Genomic DNA, 27,649 nt, shown 5'->3' with positions numbered 1-27,649 from the left:
CCAGGTGAGGGAGACTTCACAACCTCTCTGGACAACCTGTTCCAGTGCATGGTCACCTGAACAGTAAAGAAGTTCTTCCTCATATCCAGGTGGAACTTCCTGTGCATCAGTTGCTGCCCACTGCCTCTTGTCCTATTGCTTGGCACCACCGAGAAGAACCTGGCTCCATCCTCCTGGCACCCTGCCTTTAGATATTTATACACATCGATGAGGTCCCCTCTCAGCCGTCTCTGCAATGGAAATCCCGTGACCTTTTCCCAGCGCTCGAGGTGCCTCACGGAGCCACAGCCTCTGGGATTGCGGAGCGCCGGGGCCGGGGTGCCGCCAGGGGGCAGGGCCCAGCCCCGCGCCGCGCCGGGCCAGGGCCGTGTTTTCGCGCCGCTTCCCCGCGCAGAGCACCCGGGGCGGGTGCGCTTTGTGGCGCTCGCCTCCTCCCGGGCTGCGTCGGAACAGAGGCGCGACCAATCGATCCCTCGGGCAAGGAGCGGGACGGGGCGGGCCGCCCGCCCTGTGAGAGGCGGAGTTCGTGTGTGGAAGTTGACCCGCACTCGCCTCGTGCCCAGTGTTAGGGTCGTTTTTTGGGTAATTGTGTCCCGTTGGAAAATACAGCGCAGCGCGCGGCCATCTCCCACGGGCCAGGGGAGGGCCGGGGGAGCGCCCTTCGGCGGGATCGCACCGACCGGTCCCGCCTTTCCTGGAAAAACGGGAGCGTTTTCACAAAATCACAGAATCATAAAGGTTGGAAAAAACCTCTAGGATCATCGAGTCCAACCTTTGACCGAACACTACCACGTCAACTAGACCATGGCACTCAGAGCCACATACGGTCTTTCCTTAAATACCTCCAGGGACGGTGACTCATCCATCTCCTTGGGCAGCCCATTCCAATGTCTAATCAGCCCCTCTGTGAAGAAATTCTTCTTAATATCCATTGTAAACCTTCCCTGCAGCTTTAGACTACATCCTCTCATCCTGTCTCTGGTTGCCTGAGAGAAGAGACCGATCCCTACCTGGCTACAACCTCCTTTCAGGTACTTGTAGAGAATGATAAGGTCACCCCTGGGCTTCCTCTTCTCCAGCCTAAACAACCTGGTTTTGGAAAACACTAATACGCAAACTACTAGTGTAGTTTTGCAGCAACACTACACAAGATATCCCAAATCCCAAATCTTCACTCGTGAACCCTAGTCATGATGATGACACAAGACAGCCTATGAGAGGGGAGAAACACTTAATTAAATAGCACTTTTAAATAAGCGTGGTGGTTAGTTTAGGCTGTTGTGGCCCAAGGAGCTTCATGCCACTGCAGTCTGTGCCACAGTGCACCCCAGGAGTCAGCATCACCTTCCCCACACCAGCCCCTGGCTGGCCACCCCGTTTCCAGAGGCTGGGGATTAATTAGGGTCTGAGAGAGGACAGAGAGCAAACCTCCAGCCTGGGTGCAGTACTGAGGGCCAGGGTCTTGCCAAACCTGCCACAGTGCTGGACCCCTGCTCCTGCAGGATCCTGGAAGGTGCAGAGGAGAAACCCAGTGAATACAGGAGAAAGCATGGCAAGAGTGGCATACTCAGGAAAGTTTGCAGAGATGTGAGTTTATGTCTTCTAGTGAAGCTTCAGGTGCTGCAGGTTGTCCTGGCCAAGCTGTGCTGTCCCCATGTTATCTGACTGGGTGCATAAAAGCTGATGGTGTTACAAGCTGTAGATTAAAAAGCAAATACTAAATTTCTCTTTAGTTATTGTGTGATACTGAAATAGTTTTGTAGCCTGTCTTCAGGGAGAAAAAAGCCAGGCACTGCAGGACAAAAGTCCTTGCGTGGGGCAAAGCAAGCAGTACAAAAGCAACATAGAGCATTGAAATCCCACAATACACATTCTTCCACAGTGCTATTTGGAGGAAAATGAAACATTGTGAAATTAAACCTGACTGAAGCATACAGTTCCCACTGCCAGGTGCACCTGAGCAGTGAGGTATGCAGGGTGGGGCTCTGGCATCTCTGCACGTAGATGTCACTGAGATCTGTGAAGTAACCTCTTGATGCAATAAAACAATCTATGGAGACACAAACAGTGCTTCAGGAAGGCAGGTTCTCAGTGCTTGTGTCTTTCCTGTGCTGGCTGCAGGATAAGGGCTTTTGAGAACACAGGATGTTTTCTTTTGAAGAGACTTTGGAGAAGTAAGAATTATGGATAAATAATTTTAAGAAGAACAGAGAAAGCCACGCACCCCCTACCTTCATCAGGACAAGGAGATCTGACTGGCAAAGGTGCCGGAAAATTTAGATGCAGCAGAACTTGACGCTCCACTTTGGTTTAGGCTTTGCTTCTGGGGAAAAAATAACATATAAAAACACAGCCACCGCCAAACTCACATATGGTTATACAGTCATCCTAAGTGGTCATGAAATATTTGAACCAGTGGAGTGGAGTTGCCAGGAGGGAAGAGAGTGCATACAATTCTGGCTATTCTTTTCCAGTCTCTCACGTGCAGATTACTCTGCTATTGCCTTAAGCAAAAACGGCAAAAACAGCAGTCCTGCACATATCTAAAAAAAAAAAAAAAAAAAAGAAAAAAAAAAGAACAAAATCTGTGCTGAAGTTGTGATGTGTTAATCTAACTACAAAGTCACATGTGCACTCACAACTCCAGTCCTAAGGAACAAATGTTTAGGGCTTGGCCGATTCCTAGTGTTGAAGTACATGCAGCTCTGGAAGGATCTGTGCTAGTTCTAAAGGGCAAATTGTCAGTACACAAGTTTTGCTATGCTTTTCTGGATGCCAGACAAATGGCCATTCTCCACATGCAGTTGGCACTTGTTTGTCTGGGGTTGTCTTACAGCATGACCTCAGTTTATCACTGCAATGAGCATGCAGGAGTTTCTGCCCTTATTTGCCCTGTCCCTCTCCATGAACTGCAAAGCTTCAGTAGCTATTGCAGAGCCAGGCCCGGAGCTGGTCTAAGGCAGACATCAGAGGACAGGTACTATCACTGCTGTCCAGAGAACAAGAAACTCCTTCTGGCAGGAGTAGTTAGTTATCTAGCAGCCTTGCTCCACTTAGTGTCCACCTGCTTCTCCTCTATCCATCACTTTTAGAAACTTCCTGAGACTCACGTGCAACCCAGCCTTTGGATGCTTCAGCAGCAGTATTGCTGCACCTCCAAACAGACCCACAGCGCTCACTCACTGCTGTCTAGGCAGCCCACTTACCCAAGTGTAAAAGTGGAGTCTAATCTGCCATCTTCCAAGGTAGAGGCAGGGTGTTCAAGATATCCCTGTATATAACATAACATCTCTGTACACATGCTGATTGGTGCAGTTGTATAGCAGTGTCCATGAAACAGAAAGTCAGATACGCCTGAAACTGTTAAAAAAGATTACTAGTCCAAAGACAAATTTTATCAATATTTTGTACTTGAAATATCTTAAGCATGGAGAACATTGTTGAGTTATTTAAGTCAGTTTTGGTTCCTATTCAGTACCTTAACAAAAAGCCCATAGCTAATGTGCAGCATGACAGGATAGTCTTTGGCAAGGGACATCCAGGCAGTTAATTTAACTGTCACGTTGGCATCTTGTAACGGTACAGTTTTAGAGCCTGGCTCATCACAAATGACTAGACACCACTCAGAAGAAAGGCCATTTCAGGAGTTTCTTGAAGAACCCACTGAGCCCACAGGTCTAACAAAAGTCAGCAAGTGTTGAAACAAGGTTAACAAAATGGCCCAAAATCCTTTTTATTTTTCTTGGCAAACCTGAAGGATCTGTTAATGGTAATACCATTTCTTTTAAATGTTTTTAGACTTAAAAGACACTTTTAAGAGACAGTCTTGTAAAAGATAGTCTTTTCACAATGGAACCAGAATGGGGAGGAATAGGATGAACTTTACCATTTGGGAAATTAAGACATTTGACTGAGCAGTATGGCAGCATACTGCACGGGAGATGCCAGTGTTGAAAGTGAGAAGGGAAACTTCAGTACAGACCTGTGAATGGGTGTAGCAATTTATTAGAGCAAATACCCTTTCCTTTCATCAGTATTCAGTGACTAAAAATAGACTTTTACCTCAGCTTTGTCTGTATTTACTGTGGCCTGGACTACCTGACACCTTTTGAAAGGGTGTTTTACTCTTTGTTGTCTTTATCAATTCAAGAGGTTAGGGAACAGAACAAAATTATCAGATAACGAATGTCAAGAACAAGGAAATATTTTTCCCCCTCATAAAAACAAGGTGCAGAACTTCTTGCTGCACCAAACTGTGGAAAGTACAAGTATATAGCTGATTAATAAAAGAGATGAGACTAATTTAGATGAAACTAAATCCATCAGCAGCTATTAAAGACACACAGGCTGCAGTTCTGGTGGTCTACTATAATAACAAATCCCAAAACTCAACAAACCATAACTGTGAGAACACAGGAATGTGTAAACCAAGGAAGGACTGCTGTCCACTGTCCTCTTTTTCTCAGCATCTACTGATAGCCACTGGCTGATACCATGCAGTGCCCGGTGCACTGGGCATTGTCCAGGAGGCACATGAAGTGAACAGAGCTTTACAGGGGAAGGAGGACCCAGTCAGCGACAGAGAAAGCATTATGCACAGACACACAAGCTGCAAGATCCCTGCTATGATGCTTACTTATATTTGAGTGCTTAACTACGTCAGCTTAAATGCTTTTGTGGTTTTTGATATACATTTAAAATAGAATAAGGAAGTGTTCCACACAACTGCGCTTGCTAGATAGTTAATAGAGGCTACAGTCCAAATTTTCCTAGACTTAACGGTATTCCTCCCATTCATACTTTTCTCTGAGTTCTGCCTTAAAATTCAGCTTGTCAATCAACTGCAAACATTTCTTAATAGCCTAGATTATTTCCTGGCTTCCTTCCTTCAAACATTTATGTTTCACAAGCACCAAAAAAACTCTCCACACTGTACATAGAAATTTACAGGCTTGAAGCTCATAATTAGTGATTTTTTCCAACACCTCAGAAATCACTTTTACATCTTTCAGCCTATGTACATATAACAGGATTTTCTTCCCAAGCATCTTTACTCTTGTCATTTCTGTATGCAAAATACTTCACAGTAATCCAAGTAATAAAAAGCCCAATTCTACTGGAAAAGTAAGACGTTAAAGAGAAACTTTGTTCTCTGCCCATCTCACTCTTATTTCCGTCTCTTTCCACCCCTACTCCCCCCCTTTTTGCTCTACTACAGGTTTCTGTTTGCTCTACTTCAGGACTGAAAGTCTCGTTGCTCTAAATCTAAACACTGCTCTGGACATTTGGCAACAAACAGCAAAATGACTTCCAGAGAGCACTCATGAGCCACATCCTACCTAGGTATTCACATGGGCATTCAGCCAAGAGTAATTTCACAATGAAACCTTTGGGATACAAAGTAAAACTACTCAAAAGAACTGGAAAGATTACTGCAGATTGAAGAATACCATGTGTCTGGTCTGGAGAGCAGTATTGGCTCAACAGAGCTGAAGAAGAAGGTCTCTCTGGAGACGTGCATAGCACGAAGAACCAGAAATACAACCATGACCCTTTTTTTTCCCCCTCAAAACTCCTGGTGCTGGTCTGGGATTGTTAAGCTGCTTGACACTTTTGATGTGCAGCTGTCAGGAGATTAGCAGTGCCATTTATCTCCAAGTGTACAGAGGGGTTTCTAGTGCTCCCAGAGTTGTGCCACAGCTCATGCTGTTATTAATCTCAGAAAGGTCAAACACTTTTCTGATAAAATATTTTGGTTTGCCAATGCATAAGTACACAATAAAATAAAAAAAAAAAAGCAACTGTGAGTTGTAGTCCAAACTCTCAGATTGTTTAGGTGTTCGCAAGAGAATTTTCTCATGAAAATCCAGAAGATTTGAGGGAAGCTGAAGGGAATTCCCATTTAATACTAACAGCCTGTCTAGAAGACATTTGCTCAAAAGAGGCACTTTAAAACATCAAAGTAAAGGTCATGCAGCAGTACTGGTGCATAGTGTCAACCTCAAGGGGTACCTAGATCTTCCATGTGGGTTTCAGCCAACCTGTAAAGCTGTACATGTGCATTTCAGCCAACCTACAACACTCTATTCTGTGATCTGTCACATCAGCTCTGTGGAAAGCCAGTAGGGGGACATCAAAACAGCATGCACCAAGTGAGCGAGACCACCAGATTCAGCCTCCAAGTGCCAACTGGGTTCTGGCTCAAGCAGTGTAGAAACATGCTGCTGCTTTCTTCCCATGCAAGTTGGAGTGAACTTCCCAGAAAGGGACCAAACCATTTTTATTTTTCTTTTTAAACTAAATGCTTTTAATAGAAAACAAAATACAAAATAACTCTTTCCAGAAAGCAGAAATATTTAATCTCTCCAAATGACAAACTAGAACGTGCTTTTTCCGCAGATCCTTGTTGTAAATGCTGATGATTTATCTCACAAAGTGTTCATGAAACCGGTATTGCAACATCTGAGAAGAATCCAACACTGGCAGAGCTGCCTCTGTGTACACACAATAATTTAGTAAGACTATTTTTTCCCATGTCACTTTGTGTGTCTCTCTTCATCCCCCTCTCCCTAGACTGCCAACTTCCATTTATGGAAATATTTCTGTGAGGTGCAGTGGTGGATTGACATGCCCTGTTTCCAATAGGAGTCCAAACTTAGCCACTTTATTTCTAGTGTGCCCTCCCTCCAGACAAGGCAAGTTGTTTATTACCCTTAAAGCCACTGCTGTGCCCCCACTGTCCTCCCATCCTCAAAACACAGTGCAACCAGAGTCAGAAAATTTCCTAATTAATGGAACATAAATACAAATATCACAGCTAGTATCAGGAATCAAACCCAAATGACAATGCAGAGATGGGCCCCAACTGAGGTCAGATTTTCATCCCCTTACAAAAAAGAACAATCGTATTTTCTACTTACTTAGTCCAAAATATTCCAGAAGTGCTATAAGGAGCTGTAGTATTTAGGACTACTATCACTGTAGAATATACACAATGTTCTTTTAATAGAAGGGTCTTAAAAATGCTGGTCCTCTGCAATACCGGGAAAACAAAAGCAAAACAAAAAACACTGGGCCAGTAGTTCTCCACACACTTGAGCCTCAGTTAACAGTAGGTAACATGTGCCCATCAATCAACGCAGGATATTTAAGTGCAGGTCAGCAGCTTATCTGGTTGGCAGTTTCACTTGTCTGGACCAAGCTTTTGGTTTCCCCAAGCTACTGGATTTACTCCCCTTTTTCTCGTTCCTACAAGTACAAGATTAGAACGTATACGTATTTTCATCACTTCTCCTTTTTTCCTTATTCTGTTCAACAGCACAGGCCTTTTCGTGACATCTTAAAGCATCTGCATTACTCTGAACATGCCTTTCAAGGGGTAAAGGAAGAAAAGTGTTTCACAGTCAGTAATCTCAGCTTGCAATGGACTCTGACATTCAATACACCCACCCACTTCCCTAAAAAAAAAAAAAAAAATTAATGTTCCTGATTTTCTTGTGCAATTCCAGTCACTAGAAGAAGATTACAGGCCATAAACTGTACGCTCAGTACATTATTCATTTGCCCGGTATATACACCAACCAGTTCACTGGAAGACCCATCCGCAGGGGCATTGCAGTACGTGTTCCGAATGTCCCAGACCCGAACTGAATTGTCCATTGACGCTGAAGCAATCAAACTACTGTCAGGGCTAAAAGTAAGGCTGGTTATGTTGTCCGTGTGCCCCCTCAGTTCTTTGTAAAGAGTTCCTGATGCCAAATCCCACAGCTTTAGCCGCTGGTCTTCGCCTGCTGATGCCAGATACTTACCGTTGGGAGAGAACGCAAGCGCCAGCACAGGGCCACGGTGCCCGGTGAAAAGACGCACCGAATTGCCCTGCTGAGTGCTCCACAAGCGCACAGTTTTGTCTGTGGAGCCCGTCGCCAAGTAGTTGGAATTGGGGTGGAACTTGACGCAGTCTACGTCTGCCAAATGGCCTGCATATATTCGCAGTGGGTACGTCCGATCAAACGACCAGAGCCTCGCAGTGCGATCGTGGGAACCACTGGCAAAGTACAGGCTGCAGGGGCTAATATCCAAATCCCACACAGGATAGGCATGCCCTTGGTACAACACAGTGTTTGTAAAACTCCCAAGGTCCCAGTATCTGATGGACATGTCCTCAGAACAAGATAAGAGTCCTGAACTGTCTGAAAGGAACCTTGTGCTATACACAGGTCCACAATGTCCTCTCAGGATCTTCATTTCTGTGCCTGTGCTGTCATCCTCTTCCTCCTGGTCATGGAGGAGAAAAAGGAACAAGAAAGGAAAGCATGTTTATCTGTTCAACAACTACAGGAATCACCATCAGGAAAACAGGTGGGTGTTAATACAGAAGGAGTTATTTTAGACATGGCACACACAGTTTGTGCAACTCTGAGACACAAACATTTCTGGTGCATTTGCTGTATCTAAGTGAATGCTGGAAGAGATGGTGAGACAAGACTTTCTATAATGGCATTATCTTCATTTTGGGTGGTCTCATGCTCAATCCAGAAGGCATCTTACCTGGGACTGCATGTAAATAGGGAAAAAATAACTATTTAATGACATTTTTCCTTTTGCTAAAAACATATGCATAGTCCCTATTCATGCTATACTAAACATTTGGCTAAGATGTTGAAACAGATCTTGGCATCTACTCTTTTGGTGCAGTCATTATTGGAAGTGAATCTCACAGTAGAGGGAAATAATCACAGATGTCTTAAACAAAAGGCAGGATATGGCAAGACAAAGCGTATTTGACAAGTTGGACATTCTTTCTTAAACCCACATGTGAATAGAAACCCAGTAAGGCTGTAACATTTATTTCCCTGTGCAAGCTCCATCAGGATACTTTCACATCCTCACCATTCAAGAACACCCTTCAAGAATTGCAAATGTGTGCAGCTTATTTAGGTCAATGTATCCATTTTGGGTTAGGAAAAGATGAATAATCACAAAAATGATGGCACTGGAAACCTTTTTATCCTGTTATTCTCTAATTCAAGTACCAGGGCAGGTAAGTAAAGGCTTTCATGTTTAAAGACTGTTCAGTGAGCTATGCTAAGATAATCTCCACATGATGGGTAAGAGCCTCTGAAAGCCTACTCAGGTAGCACCTCTTGACGCTCAAAGGCTACAAACTACAAAAGTTTCAACAAATCTCAAGAGAGTGTCCTTGCCTGACAAGCTGTGGTCTCACTGACAGTGCAAGATAACCATGGCTCGGGGTGTACCTGTGTAGTAGGTTGAGACCACCTTTCCTCAGGGCTGTCAGGCAGGCACTTTTTCTCAGTACTGAACCAGTAACACTCATTGACAGAATCTCTGCACATCAAATTCAACACAATGCCCTTTTGTTTGTGAGCAGCCCCTTTAACTATTATCAGAGTGAACTGGCCTGTTTCCTGCAGAAGGAGCACTTCCTGCCCCGAGAGGAAACTCAGTTCCCCAGGGCTGCTGGACTGCAGTTGACCAGCAGAAGTCAACATGTTGTGAGCAGCTCCCATCCCTCTGACCTCAGGACCCACAGACAGTTTTGGCTTCAGACTTCACGTCAAAAGTGAACAAACTCTGACTGAGCTACCTCCTTGTCTTTCTCCATTTCAGTGGCATGTTACATAGTAGGCAGCAAGCAGCATTTAGCAATACTAATTCTCTTCAGAGCAGTCAGTGCCCATGGGAGTTTTATGAGGTGGCTGGAAGCCAACTTCATCTTTGCTATGGAGGTGAGGCAGAGATAAACTGCAGGCTCCAGCATGCAAAGCCCCATTCATATTCAAATTGCTTTTTCTACCTCAGATAGAGCATTGCTTGCTGGAATCTACAGCATCTCTAGGCTATTAAAGGAGAACATTAAAGGAGAAAGTATAAAATGCTGCAGGTATCAGCCTATTTAATTATGACCATAAGATTCCTGACGAGTTACCGGTGGAAGCCCATTACCTATACTGCACTACAGTTTCTGTAAATTTTGCAAGTCCGGGTACTTAATTTTATGCATTTGAAGTAATACAAGGCTACTCAGGCTGTCTGCAAGCATATACTCTTTCTCTCTTACTCGCACTTCCTCTTCTTTCCTTGTATTACAGTAGCAGCTGATTTGACAACACCTCCTGCAGCATTCAAACCCACATTCCTATATGGTCACAGGCAGCAAATCTTTGACTTCTGTTTGACACCCACTTAGCACAACAACTGCACACTGCTCACTGAAGACAGTACACCTATAGTGCTTCTGAGTCACTACATTTTTCTGTTTCCTCCCTACTCAAGTTAATCTGCTGACCCTATTAACAAAAGCAGCTGCAAGTGCAGCCACTAATTTACTTCCTTGCAAAACCAAGCTACGTTTCTTCACCAGATCAATCACGCTTGCATCCCACAGCTACTACCACCATTGTGGTGTGCATTTGCAGCAGCTATAGAAAGATTGCAATCTGTGTTATAAATCAACAGGGAGGCAGGGAATCCCTCTTCATAATATTTTTTCAGGATTTCAATTTCACACCTTGAATGTGTTTCCTGGATATAATAAACAACTGGGCATACCCAGATCCCATCAGCTCCTTCTGAAGTGGCTGCTGCTGCAGGTTAGCATGAACTATTTGTATTTCCTTGGAATGGACAAGAAATTAAATTAAATAAGTCTATGTTAATCAATAACCTACAGACACACATACACACACACAAACAGCTACATTTTATTAGTTGAACTACCTATTTTGAAAAGAACTATCAAAACAGATTTTAAGTAACAGGATATAACTGGAAAGCCTACCCACACTACTGAAGTGAGCTAAAAAATTTACTGTTTAAACACTGAACAGAAAATGTTCCTGAGCAAGTGTAAGACTCCAAAAAATTATATTAATAAGAAACTGAAAAGAGCAAAAATGTTGGCATGTTTTGTTACACAGAGCACCTTCTAAATGACATACCTATGGACAAACTGCCCAAATCCTCAGCTATTGCTTAAATCAGTAATGGATTTTGCACTTGGACCTAGAAAAATTTATAGTTAATACATTTAACCATGTAAGCAGCAAACATTATCTAGCTGACAAAAATTATCTTGGTCTTCCACCCAGCATAAGCCTCAAAGGAATGAGTAAGCCTCAAAAAACAACAGTGACATCCTCAAAAAAAAACCCAAAACAAAATCTCACACCACTCCCTTTTTTTCTTTCTCATCCTCCAGTGCTCTTAAGATGTCAAAAGGGAAGATTTCTTACCTGCCTACAGTAGAGATCTCCTAGCAGGAAAAGATGGGGAAGGATGGCTCTCATTGCAAGACATTTCTTACTGCTCCTTCCAGAATTCCCTCCCATCTGCCACTGAACAAGGTGTCAGCATCATCCCCGCTCATTACCACTTGAAGGACCACTGCCACTTAAAAGCAAAACCTTAAAAGCAGAGCTAAAAAGGGTCAAGTCTTAAATATTCACGGGATTTAAAGGATGCCACTCTTGGGGCTTGGAACCGAGCATTATTTTCTGCTGTTATGTAGTACCAGCGATGAGCATGGCAAAATTGCAGAGATAGACAATAAATCCATTTGGACAGCTGCAAAACTACATTTTTATACTGGACCTTAAGTAAGAGACTAAAAAGTGGCATTTGTGAGATGCTACTATAAAGAAAACAGAATTACTGTATCCCAAAATAGTAAGCCTCATCTGTTTCCGAGAGGAAAGACAACACTGGTGAAGTACAGTGCAGCATCACACTGAGTAAAATTCACTAAAACTATGCCTAGAAAATGATTTTGACCTTAGTGACACAAAGGCTCTACATGGACTAGGAAAAAATGTTGTTCTCTTAACACTTTTGCCAAGTCTCGACCTCACATATGTGCATGTGTGTATACACACATATAGAAAAAGAGTTAATAAACTAAACCCAATGGTATAGCTTTAGTGCCAGCCTGAACAAGATCCACTGTAACTACCATAATTTTAGACCTTTATAATTTCATAAACAGAAGGACCTATTTGTTTGCAGCAAACAGAAACCAAGATAAAGACTAATTATTTCATGCATTACTATTTAAATACAATATCCAAAGCTAATTAAACAACACAGAAGTCAACCAAACCAAATTTTAACATCCTCACAAGTTGTTCTATAGAACTCACTAAAGTAATGTCAAAGCACATTCAAGATTTTTGTTCTTTGTCAAAGTTTTCATCAGATTTATCCCTCTGAATTGCTGCTAATCAGACTGCAGTGACAGTCTGAAACACAGCCCCTGCTCACACTGAGCTGCATGACTGATAACTGCAGCCCAGTTGAGGTGGTCTGGTTTGGTCTTAGTATCTGTGGCTTCCACTCCCATGGCACCCAAGCAAGTACTGGTCTGTCCCCAACTGCAATCCTATGGGTGCCTCTGTATTTTCATTTAGGGCTCCCAGACAATGGAATTTATTTCCTTTGTAGTCAAAGGGGTTTCATTTGCATTTGGTAACCAGCAGTGTGTTCAGGCTGGTATCCGTCCTTAACTTTCAAGTCCTGCTCAGGTCACTATTTGTTTTGTTAGTGGTGGAAGTTACTCAGGGCAATGATGACTTTGACCCCTGCTGGTCTTCAACCAGTTTTTGATTTTAGATCTGTGCACAAAATCTGCAGGATACATGAAATATCAAATAGCCAACAAAAGCCATTTGCACTCAAGCTTCCATGGCTGTTTCATAATACAGGTACAATACCCAAGTATGTGCCTACGTACCAAAAAAACCTAATACACACACTCTCGATAACCTGGCATTATCTCATTCTATAGTCTAGAGCCAAAGGTGACCCACTGATTTATCAGACAAATTCTCCTCTGTTGCTGGCTATTGACATTTGGTTTCCAAGACAGACAATAGCCACATGTCCTGCGAACTCTTGCAGGTTATAATGAAAACAAATCCATAGTCCCACCTTGGTTTAGTCTGGCCCACTTACCTGCTCACTTTGCAGAAAGGGTTAACCTGGGAAGCAGCAAACATGCTGCTGTGCTGTCTCACCTCAGTACCTGCCTCCTGTTCTCAAGCTGACTAACAAAGCAATCCCTAATCACATATCTCTGCATACAGGCATACACCAAGCTCTCTGCACTCTTCCAAAATAAACAGAACCCTGACACTAAGTATTTTTAGGAGAAGAAAAAACAGTGGAAAAAAAGCTGTTTCTACTGCTAAATGCTCAACACAAGAACAAATGAGGCTTTTCTTTTTTTTTCAAGAGGGGAGTGATTAAAAAACAGAAGAGTCACAAATTTTGATCTCTAACCAGATATAAGATGCTACTTAGGCAGCTGTGTCAAGAGGGGAGGAAGGGCGTAACTAGAAGGCAAAAAAAAAGCAAATTAGAAGATGCTATCTGGCCTCGAAAGTGAAGGTATACACATCCCTGACCTTGTCTCCAGCACTCCAGAGTAGAAAGCCTCTCAAGTTTCTACACTTTGGATTCCTTAACATTCTGCATATTTTTTCCATGATAACTCTTCACCTCTGGTTAAGGTGATGCCTCAAATGCAGTTTTGCACTTAGGCACTGGAGCAGACTCTTTTGGCTCTTTCCTTACTTTGTCTTTATTTTCCTCTTCCTGTGTCTCCACCCTTCTGCCTGGTTGTTCTGAGCTATTTTCCTTCTAGTTTTCATTCAGTGCTGTGTTTTTATTGTCCATATCTCCTTGACTCGTCTTCCCACCCCTAAGAAGGCTCCATGCTCCTAAGGAAAGGGAGCCTTCTCTAGTCACCTGTCCTTACTTAGCTGCTTGTCTACTGTCATCTGTTCAAGGACAGCTGGAGGAGGAAGATAACACCCAGGACTAGCCAACTATGACCCATGCACAAACTCACTGCACCTTAGTGCAGCATTTACAACCACTCCAGGAAAGAATAAGGACAAGACTAGGCTATAAAATTTGTGCATCAGCAAGGCAGACAGGTTGTGGAACAGCCTCATAGTCTCCTAAGACATTACGAGATACTTCACAACGCTCATACAAAATAGCCCAGCAAAAGGGGTAGAAGGGGAAAAACAAAAGGGCATCCAGACCTCCTCATCCAGGATGTCACAAGCCAGACGGATGCGGGACACATCAACAAGGTGGGGCTCAGATTTTAACTTCCTGGAACGCAGGCTCCACAGCTTCACACACGAGTTATCGAACCCAGCAGCGAGCAGCTTGCTGTTTGGTGAAATCTCTGCAGTGTTCAGCAACTGCTCTGTGTTATAGAAGGCATAGAAGCAGATGGTCGTTAAGGAAGGGGGCCCGTCCTTGACACGTTTAATGCTGTCCTGCAATAAATCCAGCGCTGCCTCATTCTGCAGAATGGAAGCTGGCACATCGCTGGGTTCCAGGCCGTTGCTCTCGCTGCGCGAGGAGCTCCCACCAGCATAGAGCTGGTAGTCAGTCCTCTTGGCAGGCTGCACATCCAGGTGAATGTGCAAGGTCAGAACTTTGCACAGGGCATTGTTGTTGTCACTTTGGAGGTAGCGAAGAAGGTAGTTGTAGCTGTCCTCTTGAAGGCGGATGACATACTTGTTGTCCAGAAAAGCCCGGAGCTTCAAGTTGGACAGGATATCTTGAATAGTCATGGTAGTCTGCAACTGTTCAATGATATCCTTCTGGCTGGCATTCTGCAAGAACATGCCATGGAAGCGGCTGTAAAAACTGTCCACTGTGCTTTTTAGGCCATTCTGGACCATGTTCAGATGGAGGTAGACGAAGAGGGGATATAGAAGAGGCATCACTTCATGGCTGTGCTGAGAATCTGAATCTATATAAAAAACAGCAACAAACTTTGAATGATTTCTCAATCCTCTTTCTACTGGGAATAAAACAGAGCAAGGATGATTACTGAGAAAGCCTTGACAGTGGCATCAGAGAGCAAGCAAAAGGAGACTTTTGTTGGCACATCCAAATAAACCTTTTCTGTCACCTAAAGGCGGTACAGTACCTATTACAGACCTCAATAGAGATTGTCAAGTCAGTGAGGTACCTTGTCAGAACAAAATTCAGAGATTTCATAACTCTTTTTAGGTGTGGGATACCTAATAATATACCACCTCATAAAACACATGACAGTTGAATTTCCCCCATTTATTTAAGAGGAAAAAACTATGCCCTTTGTTTATTGCGATAAAGGAACTGGAAAATTTATTCATTATATTTAAAATAGTATTTAAGTGTTTAAGTCAAAATTATTTACCTAGCTTGCTAAGGCCTCAGCTTTGTTGGCTTTTTTTCTCTTAGCTTCAATAAAACTTGCATGTGGTACTTCGGATGGAACTAATTTGTCCTCAGGGGAAAAGAAGCTACAGTTTCCAAAATGTACTGCAATATGCTATGCTCTTGTTTTATTTCTGTGTCTGCCCATGTACACGCTTTCTCTCTCTCTGCCAAGGCAAATCCCAGCAGTAATTCCTAGTACACAGCGTAACAAACCCCCGATTAGGCCGTGCTGTACCTTGCAGAGACTGATCTGTGCAACAGCTCCACCCTTCCTTCACCAGCTTCTTGGGGCTGTTTGCCAGCTACAGGAAGCTGTGAGGAGGCAGAGCCCTGCAGCAGAACACCATGGCAACATACAGGGCCGCAATGAGTTACTACCAGAGGAGCAAATGGTCCAAATTACTGGAAAACAAATAGGCATTGCCGATTCTTAAAATGGAAAAAGCATTGCTGCTTTTCAGCTTTTTCGTCTCTCCTGCCGCTCACCAATGCATACCCTTTTTCCCCCCGTTTCCATTAGGTTATTTTTCCTCTGTGCTGAGCACTCTTCCAGACTTTCTCTGGTCCATACTGTGCCTCTCTCTCTCTCATTTCTATGAGCAAATATAGAGTAGGTCTGGCATGCTTGTATACTTAAGCATCATTCTCCTTCCTGTCCCACTGAAACTGGGACAAAGCCAGTGAAAACAGTGGTCAGGATGTAGTAAAACCTCTAAGCAGCCAGCAGGTGGTCTTTTCTCTCTAGGTGCACTAGTCCAAAAATGCAACAAGAGGAAGGATCTCATTCTGCAGTGGGGACAAAAGGGAAAAGATGGGAAGTTGGCAGAAAAAGGAATGAAGAAAACATTCCCTAGGAACATATGAAGAAATGTTACAGGAGCTGGGTCTGTCTAGTCTGGAGAAGACCAAGGGGGTATCCAATTGCTGCCTTCAGTACAGAGTGGGACACTACACAGGAAAAGGAGCCTGCCTCTCCTCGGAGGTGCTCAGTGGAAGGACATTAGGCAAGCTGCTGCAAGGGAAATTCTCATCAAATTGCTCAGCCCTGCAGCCGGGTCCCAGAGGTGCAGAGCAATATGTACCTTCTTTTGATATTCTAAACCTGACTGGAAAAGGCTCTGAGCAACCTGATCAAACTCTCATCCTGCCCTTCTTTGAGCGGTTGGTTGAACTAGAGACTAGTTAGTTTAGTTCTTCAGTGACCCTAATCCCCTGCCCACTCCTCGGTGGCGCAGGCATCACAGAAATGGGAAGTGTCCTGCTCTGCCTGGTGGCTGGCTGGCAAGTTACTCCCATGAAGAAAGAAGTAGCTCATACATGTTAGATATCAAAACAGAGCAAGAGGGACAACAAAAAAGATGAAAACAGCCAACCTGAACACCAAAACCATGCCTAGCACTTCCTCAAGCAATTAAGTGACCGAACAGAGCCACCATACTTCTCAAAAAATCTATTAAACCACAGGGATTTACCTCAAATATTCAAGTGCAAAGGTGTGTAACTGCTGCAGGCAGCAAGGCTCTAAGACTTCATTATTTTCTGCCTCTGCCTTCCTGCCTGCGTGCTTCTCTTCCCTTCAACAACTATCAGAAATATTAATCCTGATGTTATGCACAGTGGGATCAAATCCCTACACTGGACAAATGTTGATGTGCCCAAAGGCAGGAGGAGTGACAACCTCACTTTCCTTGGTATTATTCTCTAAAAATTCTGCCTACTTTCTTCTTCCCATATTGGAGACTTGTAGAAGAATAAGGAGATTCCCAAGAGAACCTTTTCAAAAAAAAGAGTGAATAATAATAAAAAATAAAAATTATTATTGTTTTGGGCATCACCACAGAGTGAGAATTTTTTTTACTTTGTCATATCCCTCCAGTCTCAAAGCCAGTACAAATTTAAGGGAACAAATTCTCCCTTAAAAATCCAGACCACCATAAAAATAAGCTAATTATGGATAAAATTAAAACTCCTAAATTAGGAGACAGCAGAGAACTACACTCATTTCTAAGTTACCTGCCTTTCACATAAAACACTAATCTTCCTTCTTGTCCTGTGTATGTATGCTGTTGTCTAGAAGATCTAAAAGGCCAAATCTTTGAACAAGAAAGAGCAGACATCTACAAAATTCAAGGCTACTCAGCACACAGACAACAGCCAAAATACGAAAAAATCAAACATTTCTATTTGTAGTAACTGAAATATCAAAACTAGAAGTCAGAACATTGTTAGAGACATGATTTTGAATTTTATTATATTTACTCACTGAAATGACAAAAAAAAATCAGCTATTGTCCTCTTCCTTGTTTCCTCATATTTACCTGTGAGAAAATTGCGTAATCGTCCAAATTGTACTTCATATTGCTGTGGCTCTGCCAGGCAGGGAGCTGCAGACACAACGTTGGCACAACCAGACTCAGACTGGACTGTGAAATAAAATAAGTAAAAATTAAATGGGGATTTAAGGAGTTTTGTATGTGTGTCTGGAAAGAAAGCTTCTCATAAAATTCAAGATACGCAGCCACTCAGATGACATTTCATATTTGAAACCACCCAGGTATGACATAGTCCAAACCATCTAAATGTGGCATTAACAACCTACACAGATCATGAATGAGAAAGTATAATGAAAGCTAAACCCCACCTCCCAAAAATCTCAGCAACTCATGCACTCCACCCAGAATACCTTTTAAACTTTTCAAATACAACCTTAAGTTCCCATGAAATTCAGACTAACACCATCACAGATCCTTTAACAGTTTTACAACTCGGTAGTTTTACTACTTTGCACTCAAAAAAGATGAGGAAAGCAATCTACAATCTATGTTTCTCCAAAACATAGTTTCTTAATCAGTGGGTCCCACCAACTGTCCTAAACAGAAGGTTTCCAGTGACACTACCTCAGATTCTCAAATTCCTTGTCCCAGTCATTATAGTTTACAACAAATTATAGTCAGTATAATTTACTAAGTCTCATGGATATGGTGGTAAAAATGCACTGAATTTTTAAGCAAACACTTAGTAGTTTTTAATCAAAACGTGCCCTCCTCCCTGACGATTTTAGATTAAAGGGTAGCTGGTTACTGACCACAAACCCAGTTGGTGTGGTCTCCTGAGATGGTGCTAAACTGTTTTTCAGAACCAGTATTGACTCTGGTAAAAGTGGTTCTGAACTATTTAGAAATGGAATTGGCTTCTCCTTCTCTGGCAGTAAACCTTTGCTGTTCTGCTAACTGCCTGGAATCCAACAGGGGACTTTGTGCAAGTCTACAGACATGCATGAACATACCCCAAGCATATGGAAATACCGGTGATTAGAAACACAAGTTCCTCCCTTCAAGAGCACAAGAGGGTAAGCAGTTTCACTATTTTCCTTTCATATTTTTTTTTCAATTCGTAACTATTTTTCGCTCCACAAACTATTTTTATTACTTTCACTTCAATTTCTTTCAGTTTCCCCTGGCCTGTACCACTTTCCATCCTCTCTCTTTGTCTTTCTACTTCTGAGCAATTGGGGTTTTTTTTTATTCCAGCATTTGGCTCATGCACACAGGCACAGCTCTGACATCCCTGGAAGTCTATAAACAACATAATCAAATGTTCACATGCTAAAGAGAGATAGGCCAGCCTCCAGCTCATCTCAATGCTTCTAATTAGAAAGAGATCAGCACATGGTATACAGGGGCAGCCTGTTGCTATTCTCTTCCCCCTCTCTCTCTGGTAAGACACAGGTCTATCTTCCTTCAGCTTATGTAAACATAGGAGGTGTGTTTACCAACTCTCAAGGGCAAGCCGAGTTCAGCTTTTGAAACAGAGAGCTGGGCTGTGCTCATCATTCCCTCTTGGGAAAAAACCCCAAACAGATTCCAGCACCAATACCCTACTGTATCTTAAATTAGTTTGGAAATAAATAAATATAACTTGCTGAAAGATACAGCTACAATGAGCTTTCTACAGCCTGTCTGCTTCTGAAACTCAAAGTTGGTAAGAACTCCAGCCTCACATATTTGTAGTACTTAACAGCTAAAGTAAAAAGCTCTGCTATTTGGACTTAAAATTTAATATAATCAATATTTAGCATGAAAAAGTAAACGGCATGCACATGTAGTAACTCAAGAATGCTTAGTGTCAATTTTCAATTTCACTCATACTATTCACTATAAAAGCAAAGAAAAACAGAAATATGGCAGCCTATCTCATGCTGTGTCACAGGATTATATACAAGGGTCAACTCCTCAGAGTTCTGGTGGTCTCATTTCAGCAGGAATGGGAATGACTTGACACCTTGCTCACTCCATGAAAGCACAATTCATTGGCCTTGGCTTTATGAAGTGTTCCCTCCGTGTCACAACTTTCTCTGCATAAGCAACTTAATTCCAAAATGAAGCTGTACTTGATGCTTCAGAAAGCGAAATACCATCTTTGGTTACCTATCCTGAAATAGTCTGACTGGACAATCATTATGCCCTATTCTTTCAGTAACAATGCTAGAGCTCATTTCCATCCAGCAAATGGTAAATGAAGCCCTACATACCAGACAGTTGTAACAAGTTACATTCCAAGTCTTTGCCTTCCCAAAACTTTGCACCAACCAGAATTGCAAAAAGGATCAAGAGCTCAATTGATTCCAAAACAAGAGTAAAATTTCAAGCATATTTTCTTCCTGGTAGAAATAAAACACTGGCTATATCCTTCTCATACATTAATAAACCTACCATAGCTTCTTTTTCATCTTCTCCAGTGGTCACAGGAACATCTATTGGAAACATCTGCTCCTTTACTTCACTTCCAGTAAGTGGAGCCAGCTATGTGACCTGATAGCAGATTGAAAGGAACTCACTCCTAACTCAGGGATACAGACAGTACCCTCCTGGTTTTGTGTGTTTGCTACCAGATTTGCTTTCAGCTAACAAATGTGTGGCTACTGTAAATGCAGTTGAACAGCAACTGATTTGTCTTTTGAGTGAGTGTGATGATGTATAATTTTATATTATTTCAGACAGTCCTATGGGCAATATTAGAGGAACCTGTTCCTTGGTCACTCATTCTGTCCTCAAATATTATTCTACTTTTCCACAGAAATATAGGATAGTCACAAGGAAGCTCTGTGCTGCAGATGTGATTGGGCAGGGTCCTAGATAATCTCTTCTGGGCTACCTCTCCCACAAAAAAACTTGGGCCAGATGATCTTCTGAGGTTCCTTCCAACCTGGGCTGCTCTGTGATTCTGTGAAAACAGCTGTACAGATATAGCAAACATATGAAGAACTGAAGAAGGGCTGAACTGAAGAGACTGAGGAAGAAATGTGGAAGTAAAATTGAAAAACAAAGCTACTTCCAAAACTGAGGACACTTTACACTGTGAAAGAGAAATCACAGAACTGAAGCCTGAAGTAAGCAACTCTCCCATTTATACAGGCTAGTTAATTTAAAAGTCAAACAAAAGACCTGAACACAAAAAGCAAGGTGAGTTTTCTTATGGAAAAACCAAAAACATTTTCAGAAAAACATATTTGATCGCTGTCCCCAAAATAAAGCAATGCAGGCTTTACAGTCTGCTCAGTTTTTAGTCAGTTTGCAAAACTAAGATGACTGCAGCAAAAAGTATTTTCTGCCTCTGTTGTCAGCATAAGAAGCTGGGTTTTGCTTTTTCAACAGTCATTCATGGAACTGCAGCATGCTCGCTGACAGCTAATTATGAGCATGTTTGACAAGAAGTAGTAAGCAGCTGAATACATGAGAGCAGACCATTTTCAGTTCTATTGAAAACTGATGACTAAATTCTGAATCACCATCCACAAAACCCGCACCCTGGCTAGAGGATACCGACTAATATGAAATCTAGTAATAACATTTGGTGGAAGATAGTAAAAAGACAAAACCCAAACACACACTCATTCACACTCTTTATGGAAACTTTTTTTCTGCATGATGCCACCTGGTATGGTTGGTATCACATTCTAAGCCCATTTCAACACTGACCTTTCTACCCACTTCTCACATAAAATCTCCCACTAAAAAAACAAGTCCGCATTTTACTTTGGTTTCATTCCTTCCCCATTTCCCCCAGTACTTTTTCACGGAGTTGCAACAAACTTCTGATAGTTACACTGAAAAAAGCGAGGAAATGAAAAGTATTAGTAAGACCTAAGTCACTTCTAAATAACGAAATACTACCAAATTTCCTTCAGGCCCCTGAGAGAGTCAGCCTGAACATTTACCCACAAGTCACTTATCTTTGGATTGTTAACTATGGTAAAATAGTCTAGAGGTGGGAAAAGCTATTTTGGCATCCAATCTTACATAGCCACAAGAAGAGAGCTATACAGCAACTTATGTTTTGTCAAAACAAGTTGTACCACAAGTAACTAAGGTCTCCACCACTCTGTTTAGCCTAGGATACTGTCACAATCTAAGCAGTTTCATTAACAGAAAACATTTTCACTCAAAGGTTATCCCAGCACTTTCTATTACTTTTACTAGTAAATTTAATTTCTATAACCTCCACATTGCTTGCATCCTTCTGGTACTTGTATGTGCTCAAGCAGCAGAATTTCTTGTAACAAAAATAATAACTACAACACAGACTGTCACAGACACAATTTGAAAAGCAGGTGGTGTGGCAGGATTCAAGAGCCTTTAAGAAAGAGGAGAAAGGGCATGCAGGGAAATAAACTGTCTCTCCACTGAAGGTTTTAGATTTTTTTACCCCAAGTGACAGAGTAGTGCTTTCACCACTACAAAGCTGACTAGTCCAGAAAAAGACACAGCCTTATCTCTTCCACTTCACATGATATAACAAAGGTACAACAGATTTTCCTGCTTCTACTTAATTCTTCATCTAGGTTCTTCTCACCTCTGTCCCAAAGCAGCAGTACTCACCAGACTTCATGTTCTTTGGGATACAACATGTGTATTTTCCACTACCCTAACCTGGTATTTCAGCCTGCTCTTTCACTGACTATGAATGTCACCTTGTTACACTTTCATCCACATTTTCATTATTCAAAAGTTCATAACTCAGGCCAACTTCACACTGAGAAATTTCTTTATTTCAAAAGGAGAGCTGTCCATATGCGCAGACAAATTCACACAGTTGCCAATATACACACAACTCTGCCAAGTACCCGTGGAAGATTTGACAGAATTACCTGTGAGATTAGCTGCCATCTCTTCAGCAGTCTGACACAGCCTCAGCCCTTGTTTTAGGGGACCTTCTGAGTCCACATACTGACGGCGCTTGAGGTAGCAGGACACTGCCATCTGAATCTGTTCTGTGCGTACGCGTTTCATGACCTCAAAAGAAAAGGAAGAGATGATGAGGCTCTTACTGTGCAACCATAAGCTAAGATCAACTTACACCACAGTTGTATTAATACTGATAGAAAACAAACAGCCCAGTATTTTCATTGCTGAAGTCAAACAACTTCATTACTGAAGTATGAAACAGAACCTTCCGGCATTTGCCTCTCAGTACTAAGGCATACCTAGAGACTTTGTATCAGATCCCTGAAGATGTTTTGCTGCCTAATTCTGCTAATTTCACTGAGGAATCAAAAACAGGATTCTGGACTAAAACTGCAGTGGTGAGCTGAAGCATTTGTTTTTGTTAAAAATAGCTCATAAAAAGGGAATGTTTTTCCTCCTCGTGTTTTTACAGTAGCAGTTTAAGTATTCTTCAATCATTTTCTGGTTCTTTTGCTTGACCAATCAACAAAACAACTCCAGAAGATAGAGGGGAATGAGAAACTAACATACAAAGAAGAAAATATCATAAACATAATGCTTTTAATACCAAACCTATTTGTGTAGTCCAGGAAGCAATAGCTTATCATCTGAACTTAAAGGTTAGAGCCAAACTTTTGGCACTTTGCTCAGGTTAAGTCCCCCCAAAAAAACCCCAGGGAAATAACAACAAAAGCAGAACCTTCTGCCTTTGTCACCTGGCTCCATCTATCTAGGCTTACGTCCTACAAAGGTCAAAAAGAAAAAAGAATCTTTTGAAGGTTTATCTTATATATATATTTTGAAAGCCATCCTCACAAACACCACTTTTAGTATCTCAAAAGCAAAAGGAGTTCACTGCTGGCTTTTAGCCCCTGGCTTGTAATAAAGGAACCTCAGTAAGATGAATGCAATAGCTCCCTTGCCATTTGAGTAGTCCCTGACTGCCACCAATCCTTCACAATAGCCATCGATTTTACACAGAAGTTTAGATTACCTAAAAGGCTTCAAATAAAGCAGAACTAAACAACAGGGATTTTTTTCTGTCACACTACTAGGTAAAGCCTACCTTGATAGAGTTCAACACCTTACAGTCTCGCTACCAATGACCTGCATGTGTTTCACAAGTGCACATGCTTTCTGGTTTAGGCAGCTAAATCTGATGAAACAGCCTTTTGAGAGAGATAGACAAAGATGCCCTTCCCTCCTTGTAAGAACCATATTCCTAACAAAAGGACAGCTTTAAAAATATGATCATAAATGAGGCTTTGCTAATACCCATGCACACTTTAGTGCTTATCCCAGTTGTTAGAACAATAAGCCTTCTGTGAAGTTAGTTCCAAGTGGATGGGGATGCAAGGTTTCAGCAAAAGTTACTTCCAACAGATACATGGAATTGCAAGCCCATATGCTTTGGTGAAAACCTTAAAAAGGTTCCCATTTGTTCTCAGAGGTTAAGTAACTGTTGAGGGTGGAGTCATCAACAAGTGTGGAGTTCTCAAAGCATTTCCAGATAGACCCAATAAAATAGAGTTTCAACCACACCTTTTTCCACTCCAAAAATAAATTTCCTTTTCATCTTCCCTGAAACTAAAGAAATTATATCTGAGACACTGTCTCAAATATAACATCTTTTCTGCTGCACAAAACTGTGACAAAGACAGAATTCTAATGAAGGCCATGAAGAAAGATGGAGACAAGGATGGACCATCTAAACCCACTCTTAACTAAAGTTCACAATGTATTACGTTACCATCCTGCATTTCAGCCAGCAGCTCAGACTCATGTGCAAATGACTTGCCCAGGTGCAAGTAAATGCCTCCACATGCACTCTGGCATTCAGTTTAGAATTGGGTAGGAACTTAATTGTATTTGAGATGCTCTCCTAAACGTTTATTTTAGGTCTAGAAACTGTTTTGGAAAGTTTGCATCCAGATTGTTGTATTTATCTTATAATCCAAAGGAAAATGGCACAGGACAGAATCAACTTAATGTTTCTGAAGCAGTTTTGGCCAGTCAGAACTGTGCAAATAGCCTCAGGCCAGTGATTCAAATGCAAAGAGGGAGCATTTAGAAATATCCTTGCCTATAGTGTTTTTGTTTCAGTTACAGGATCGATTTAGGCTAGGTTAGATTTGGTAAGAAAACCCTTATTCATTATGGCACAGCATACATGTACAGATGATACCCCAAACTCGTAATGGATTGGAGAAACTAAAAACTGGTGAAAGATGCAGAACTCCAGAAGACCCTTTGAAATGACAGTGACAAACAAGAAGAGCACCGTGATCAGCATTTTCAAGCTGCTGAACGAGCAATGACCAACAGAGAAAATGGCAAATTTTAAATGATAGGCAAAAAAGCAGTAGGTTACCCAGTAGTCTCAAATTCTAACATCAGGATCAGATATTTTAGCAGCAACAGAGAAGAGCCTGAGAAAGGAGCAGCTGCTGGCAGCTGATTCAAATCCAAGCTTCTTTGGAGCTTTGGGAAAAACAGGGAAGCCCCAGTTTCCTCAGTCAAGACTAGCAAGGTGGTGTTTGCTGCTGAATTATGCAATCTGTATAGTTTCTTGCCCTGCAGTCACAGTAGTGCATGTTACCAGCAGTATCTCATGGAGATCTCTTTCCCTATTCTCAGACGATAGCACAGGAACTACTTTACAAGAAATGCATCTTCACCAAGAAACACCCGTTGGCATCAGACACACTATCACCTCTAGTTTAATTTCAGTCTTGGCTTCTTCATTCACTTTGCCTTTATACCGCACCCTCAGCATTACAAAGAACAATGTCACCCAAGCAGAAAAAGTATTAATGAAAAGTGCAAGAGCAAAATCAACATTCCTGCAAATATTCTGTATCAAGCCCTTCATCAAAAGTAGAATATATCATGAAGTAAATATATGCACAGCTTGCCAAAATGCCTTCAGCTGGGTTCAAGCTGAGCCAATTCACAACAGGTCAATGATGCAGAATTTATAGGCATAAAAGGACAAGCCTGCTGTTTTAACTTCCCATCAATTTTAAGACTCTTCTTCTCATCACTGAAGATAATCTCCAAAATATGAAAAGCACATGAAAACTGAAAGTGTATAGAGTTCTGTGTCCATGAAATGCAGAAAGTTTGAAACAATTGTTCTAAAGTCTCAGCTGCCTCATTTCTCTCAAACAGCCAGAGAGAACAACAAATACTAATCACATTAACTGTTTTTACTGATAAGCAAAATACACAAGGAAAGAGAGGAAAGATCACATTGTGACTTTGCACAGCTACAAGGCAGCATCTTCTGCAATACTGCAAATTGGAGCACAGAAAAAAAGGATATTAAGGTAATTTTTTTTGAGGAATCAAAACCACCGAAGCAGAGCAGAGGCTAATCGTACAAAATACATCACAAGTTCCTCCTTCCTAAAAAATCTGGAAATGAACTAAACATCGGGCCAAGGAAATAAATTTCCTGCCTATGCTACATTTCAGGTACACGTTTAGGCAGATTCCATGGCTTGGAAAAATCCCAGTACGGACTCTACAAAAAGAGCTTGAAAAATAGCATTGGAAATGCCGCTTTTAAAGACTCTGTACTCCTGTTGTGAGTCTGGGACAGCAGACAGACTTCTTCCAACAGACTGTGGAAAGACCTGTGAACAGAGAGCCAAGGACAAGCAATCTAAAAAAAAAAAAACAAAACCAAAAAAAACCCCAAAAAACCCCATCAAAACCCAAACAATAAAAAATAAAACAACAGAAGCAGCTTTTGATTATTCTCCAACGAGAACTGTGTCTCAGGCCTCAGTTGTGGATGGGGAAGTACAATCTTTTATCCTTTACTACTACAGGTGAAATTTGGGGCCTACCAACAATATTAACTCCAAATTTTTAACTTTATGGCATTAGGGTAATCTGAGATTTACAAAATTTTCAGCGTAAACACGATAAGGATAAACTAATACGAAGATAACCACAAACTTAGAGCCAAGGGATGTTGCACATGCAGTGGCTGCAATTCAGAAAAAACGGGCAAGTAAACATGACAAGTTAATTTGGAGACACAGCATAGGAATGGTGCAAAAGAGGAAAACAGGATAGCGGGAACTACGGAGAAAGCTTTTGCCTGAGCAGTGGCACTCGTGAAGAGGCAGAGAAGGAATAGCTGTGATTTTAGAAGAATCCATTTGCATTTAGACGTAGACGTAGCTCGCCGTCCATGAATTTAGCTTTGCCCATTCCACTATTTTCCCCCCGCTTCAAAGACGGTGCCCAAGAACGCCTGGCTTCACCGGTCCGATCTCCTCTGCGCGACCCGGGCAGGGCGCTTTACTCCAGCCCACTTCACACCACCTTGGGCTCAGCTCCACCACCCAGCCCTTCCCCGGCCGAGCGGAGCTGCCGGACATGTGGGTCCCGCGGGCGGACACCGGGGCCGGGAGCCTGCCGGGCCCCTCGCCCCCCCCGGGGCTGCTCTGCCGGCCGAAGTGCGCTCGCTGGAGGGACGCGAAAAGTGAAAGCCTTCCCCTGTCAGGATGAAAAAAAAAAAAAAAAAAAGAGGAAAAAAAAGAAAAGGGAAGAGAGACGGCGCGATAAGAAGCTGCTCATTAAACCCACGCACTTTCCAAGGGAAAGAAGAGCATGAGGAACAGAGCCCCCCCAGCGACCTCCGGGCGCAGGGCAGGCGCCCGGCCCCGTCCGCACCCGGGGCTGCCCCCAGGGCCGCGCCCGTGTCCGGGGTGCCCCCGTCGGCTTCCCGGGAGCCCCGGCCGGGCCGGGCCGGGCCTGCGGGGCCTCCGCCACGAGGCGGCCGCGGGACGCCCGGGCCCCGCTCCCGCCGCCGGCACCGCCTCCCGCGACCCCCCGCGCGGGCCCCGGGCCCCGGGCCGCGGCCTCGGGCCGGTCCCCACTCACTGAGCATCGCAGGCGGCGGGAGGCGGCGGGAGGGAGGCGGGGGCCGGCGCGGCCGGGAGGGCGCTGTCACTGCGCCCAGCGGCGCCAGGCGCTGCCGATGAGCGCGCCGCCGCTGCCGCATCCCCTGCGGGCCGGTGCCGGTGGCGCGGCCGGTGCTGCCCGGGGCCCGGCGGGCGGCGGCGGCCGCTCCATGGCCCGGCTGACACACGCCGGGGCGGGCGGGAGCGGGGCCGGGGCCGCGCAGGCGCCCTCGGGCCGCCAATGGGCGCGGGTTCCCCCAG

General features: G+C 43.0%; 1 protein-coding gene across 3 annotated transcripts; it reads right to left on the bottom strand.

Annotated features, from left to right (window-relative positions):
• Positions 1-6,336: 6,336 nt before the first annotated feature.
• On the bottom strand, positions 6,337-27,573 carry TAF5L (TATA-box binding protein associated factor 5 like). Of its 3 annotated transcripts, XM_051783522.1 has the most exons (5): positions 27,369-27,573; positions 22,394-22,538; positions 17,565-17,669; positions 14,067-14,791; positions 6,337-8,274 (listed from the first exon to the last, which is right to left on the bottom strand). In XM_051783522.1, the coding sequence occupies exons 2-5, from the start codon at positions 22,533-22,535 to the stop codon at positions 7,477-7,479; spliced, it is 1,770 nt and encodes a 589-aa protein (XP_051639482.1). In that variant the 5' UTR covers positions 22,536-22,538; positions 27,369-27,573; the 3' UTR covers positions 6,337-7,476. The 3 variants fall into 3 exon arrangements, with proteins under 3 accessions (XP_051639482.1, XP_051639481.1, XP_051639483.1); XM_051783521.1 differs by lacking the exon at positions 27,369-27,573 and having other exon boundaries at positions 22,394-27,148; XM_051783523.1 differs by lacking the exons at positions 6,337-8,274; positions 27,369-27,573 and adding an exon at positions 8,285-11,025 and having other exon boundaries at positions 22,394-27,177.
• Positions 27,574-27,649: the final 76 nt, after the last annotated feature.

The sequence above is a fragment of the Manacus candei genome, unplaced genomic scaffold (assembly GCF_025592945.1).
Source record: "Manacus candei isolate 608988 ecotype Guabito, Panama unplaced genomic scaffold, ASM2559294v1 h1tg000017l, whole genome shotgun sequence".
NCBI lineage: Eukaryota > Metazoa > Chordata > Aves > Passeriformes > Pipridae > Manacus > Manacus candei.
The sequence above is the reverse complement of the archived record's forward strand: the minus strand, read 5'-3'. Positions and strand labels throughout refer to the sequence as shown.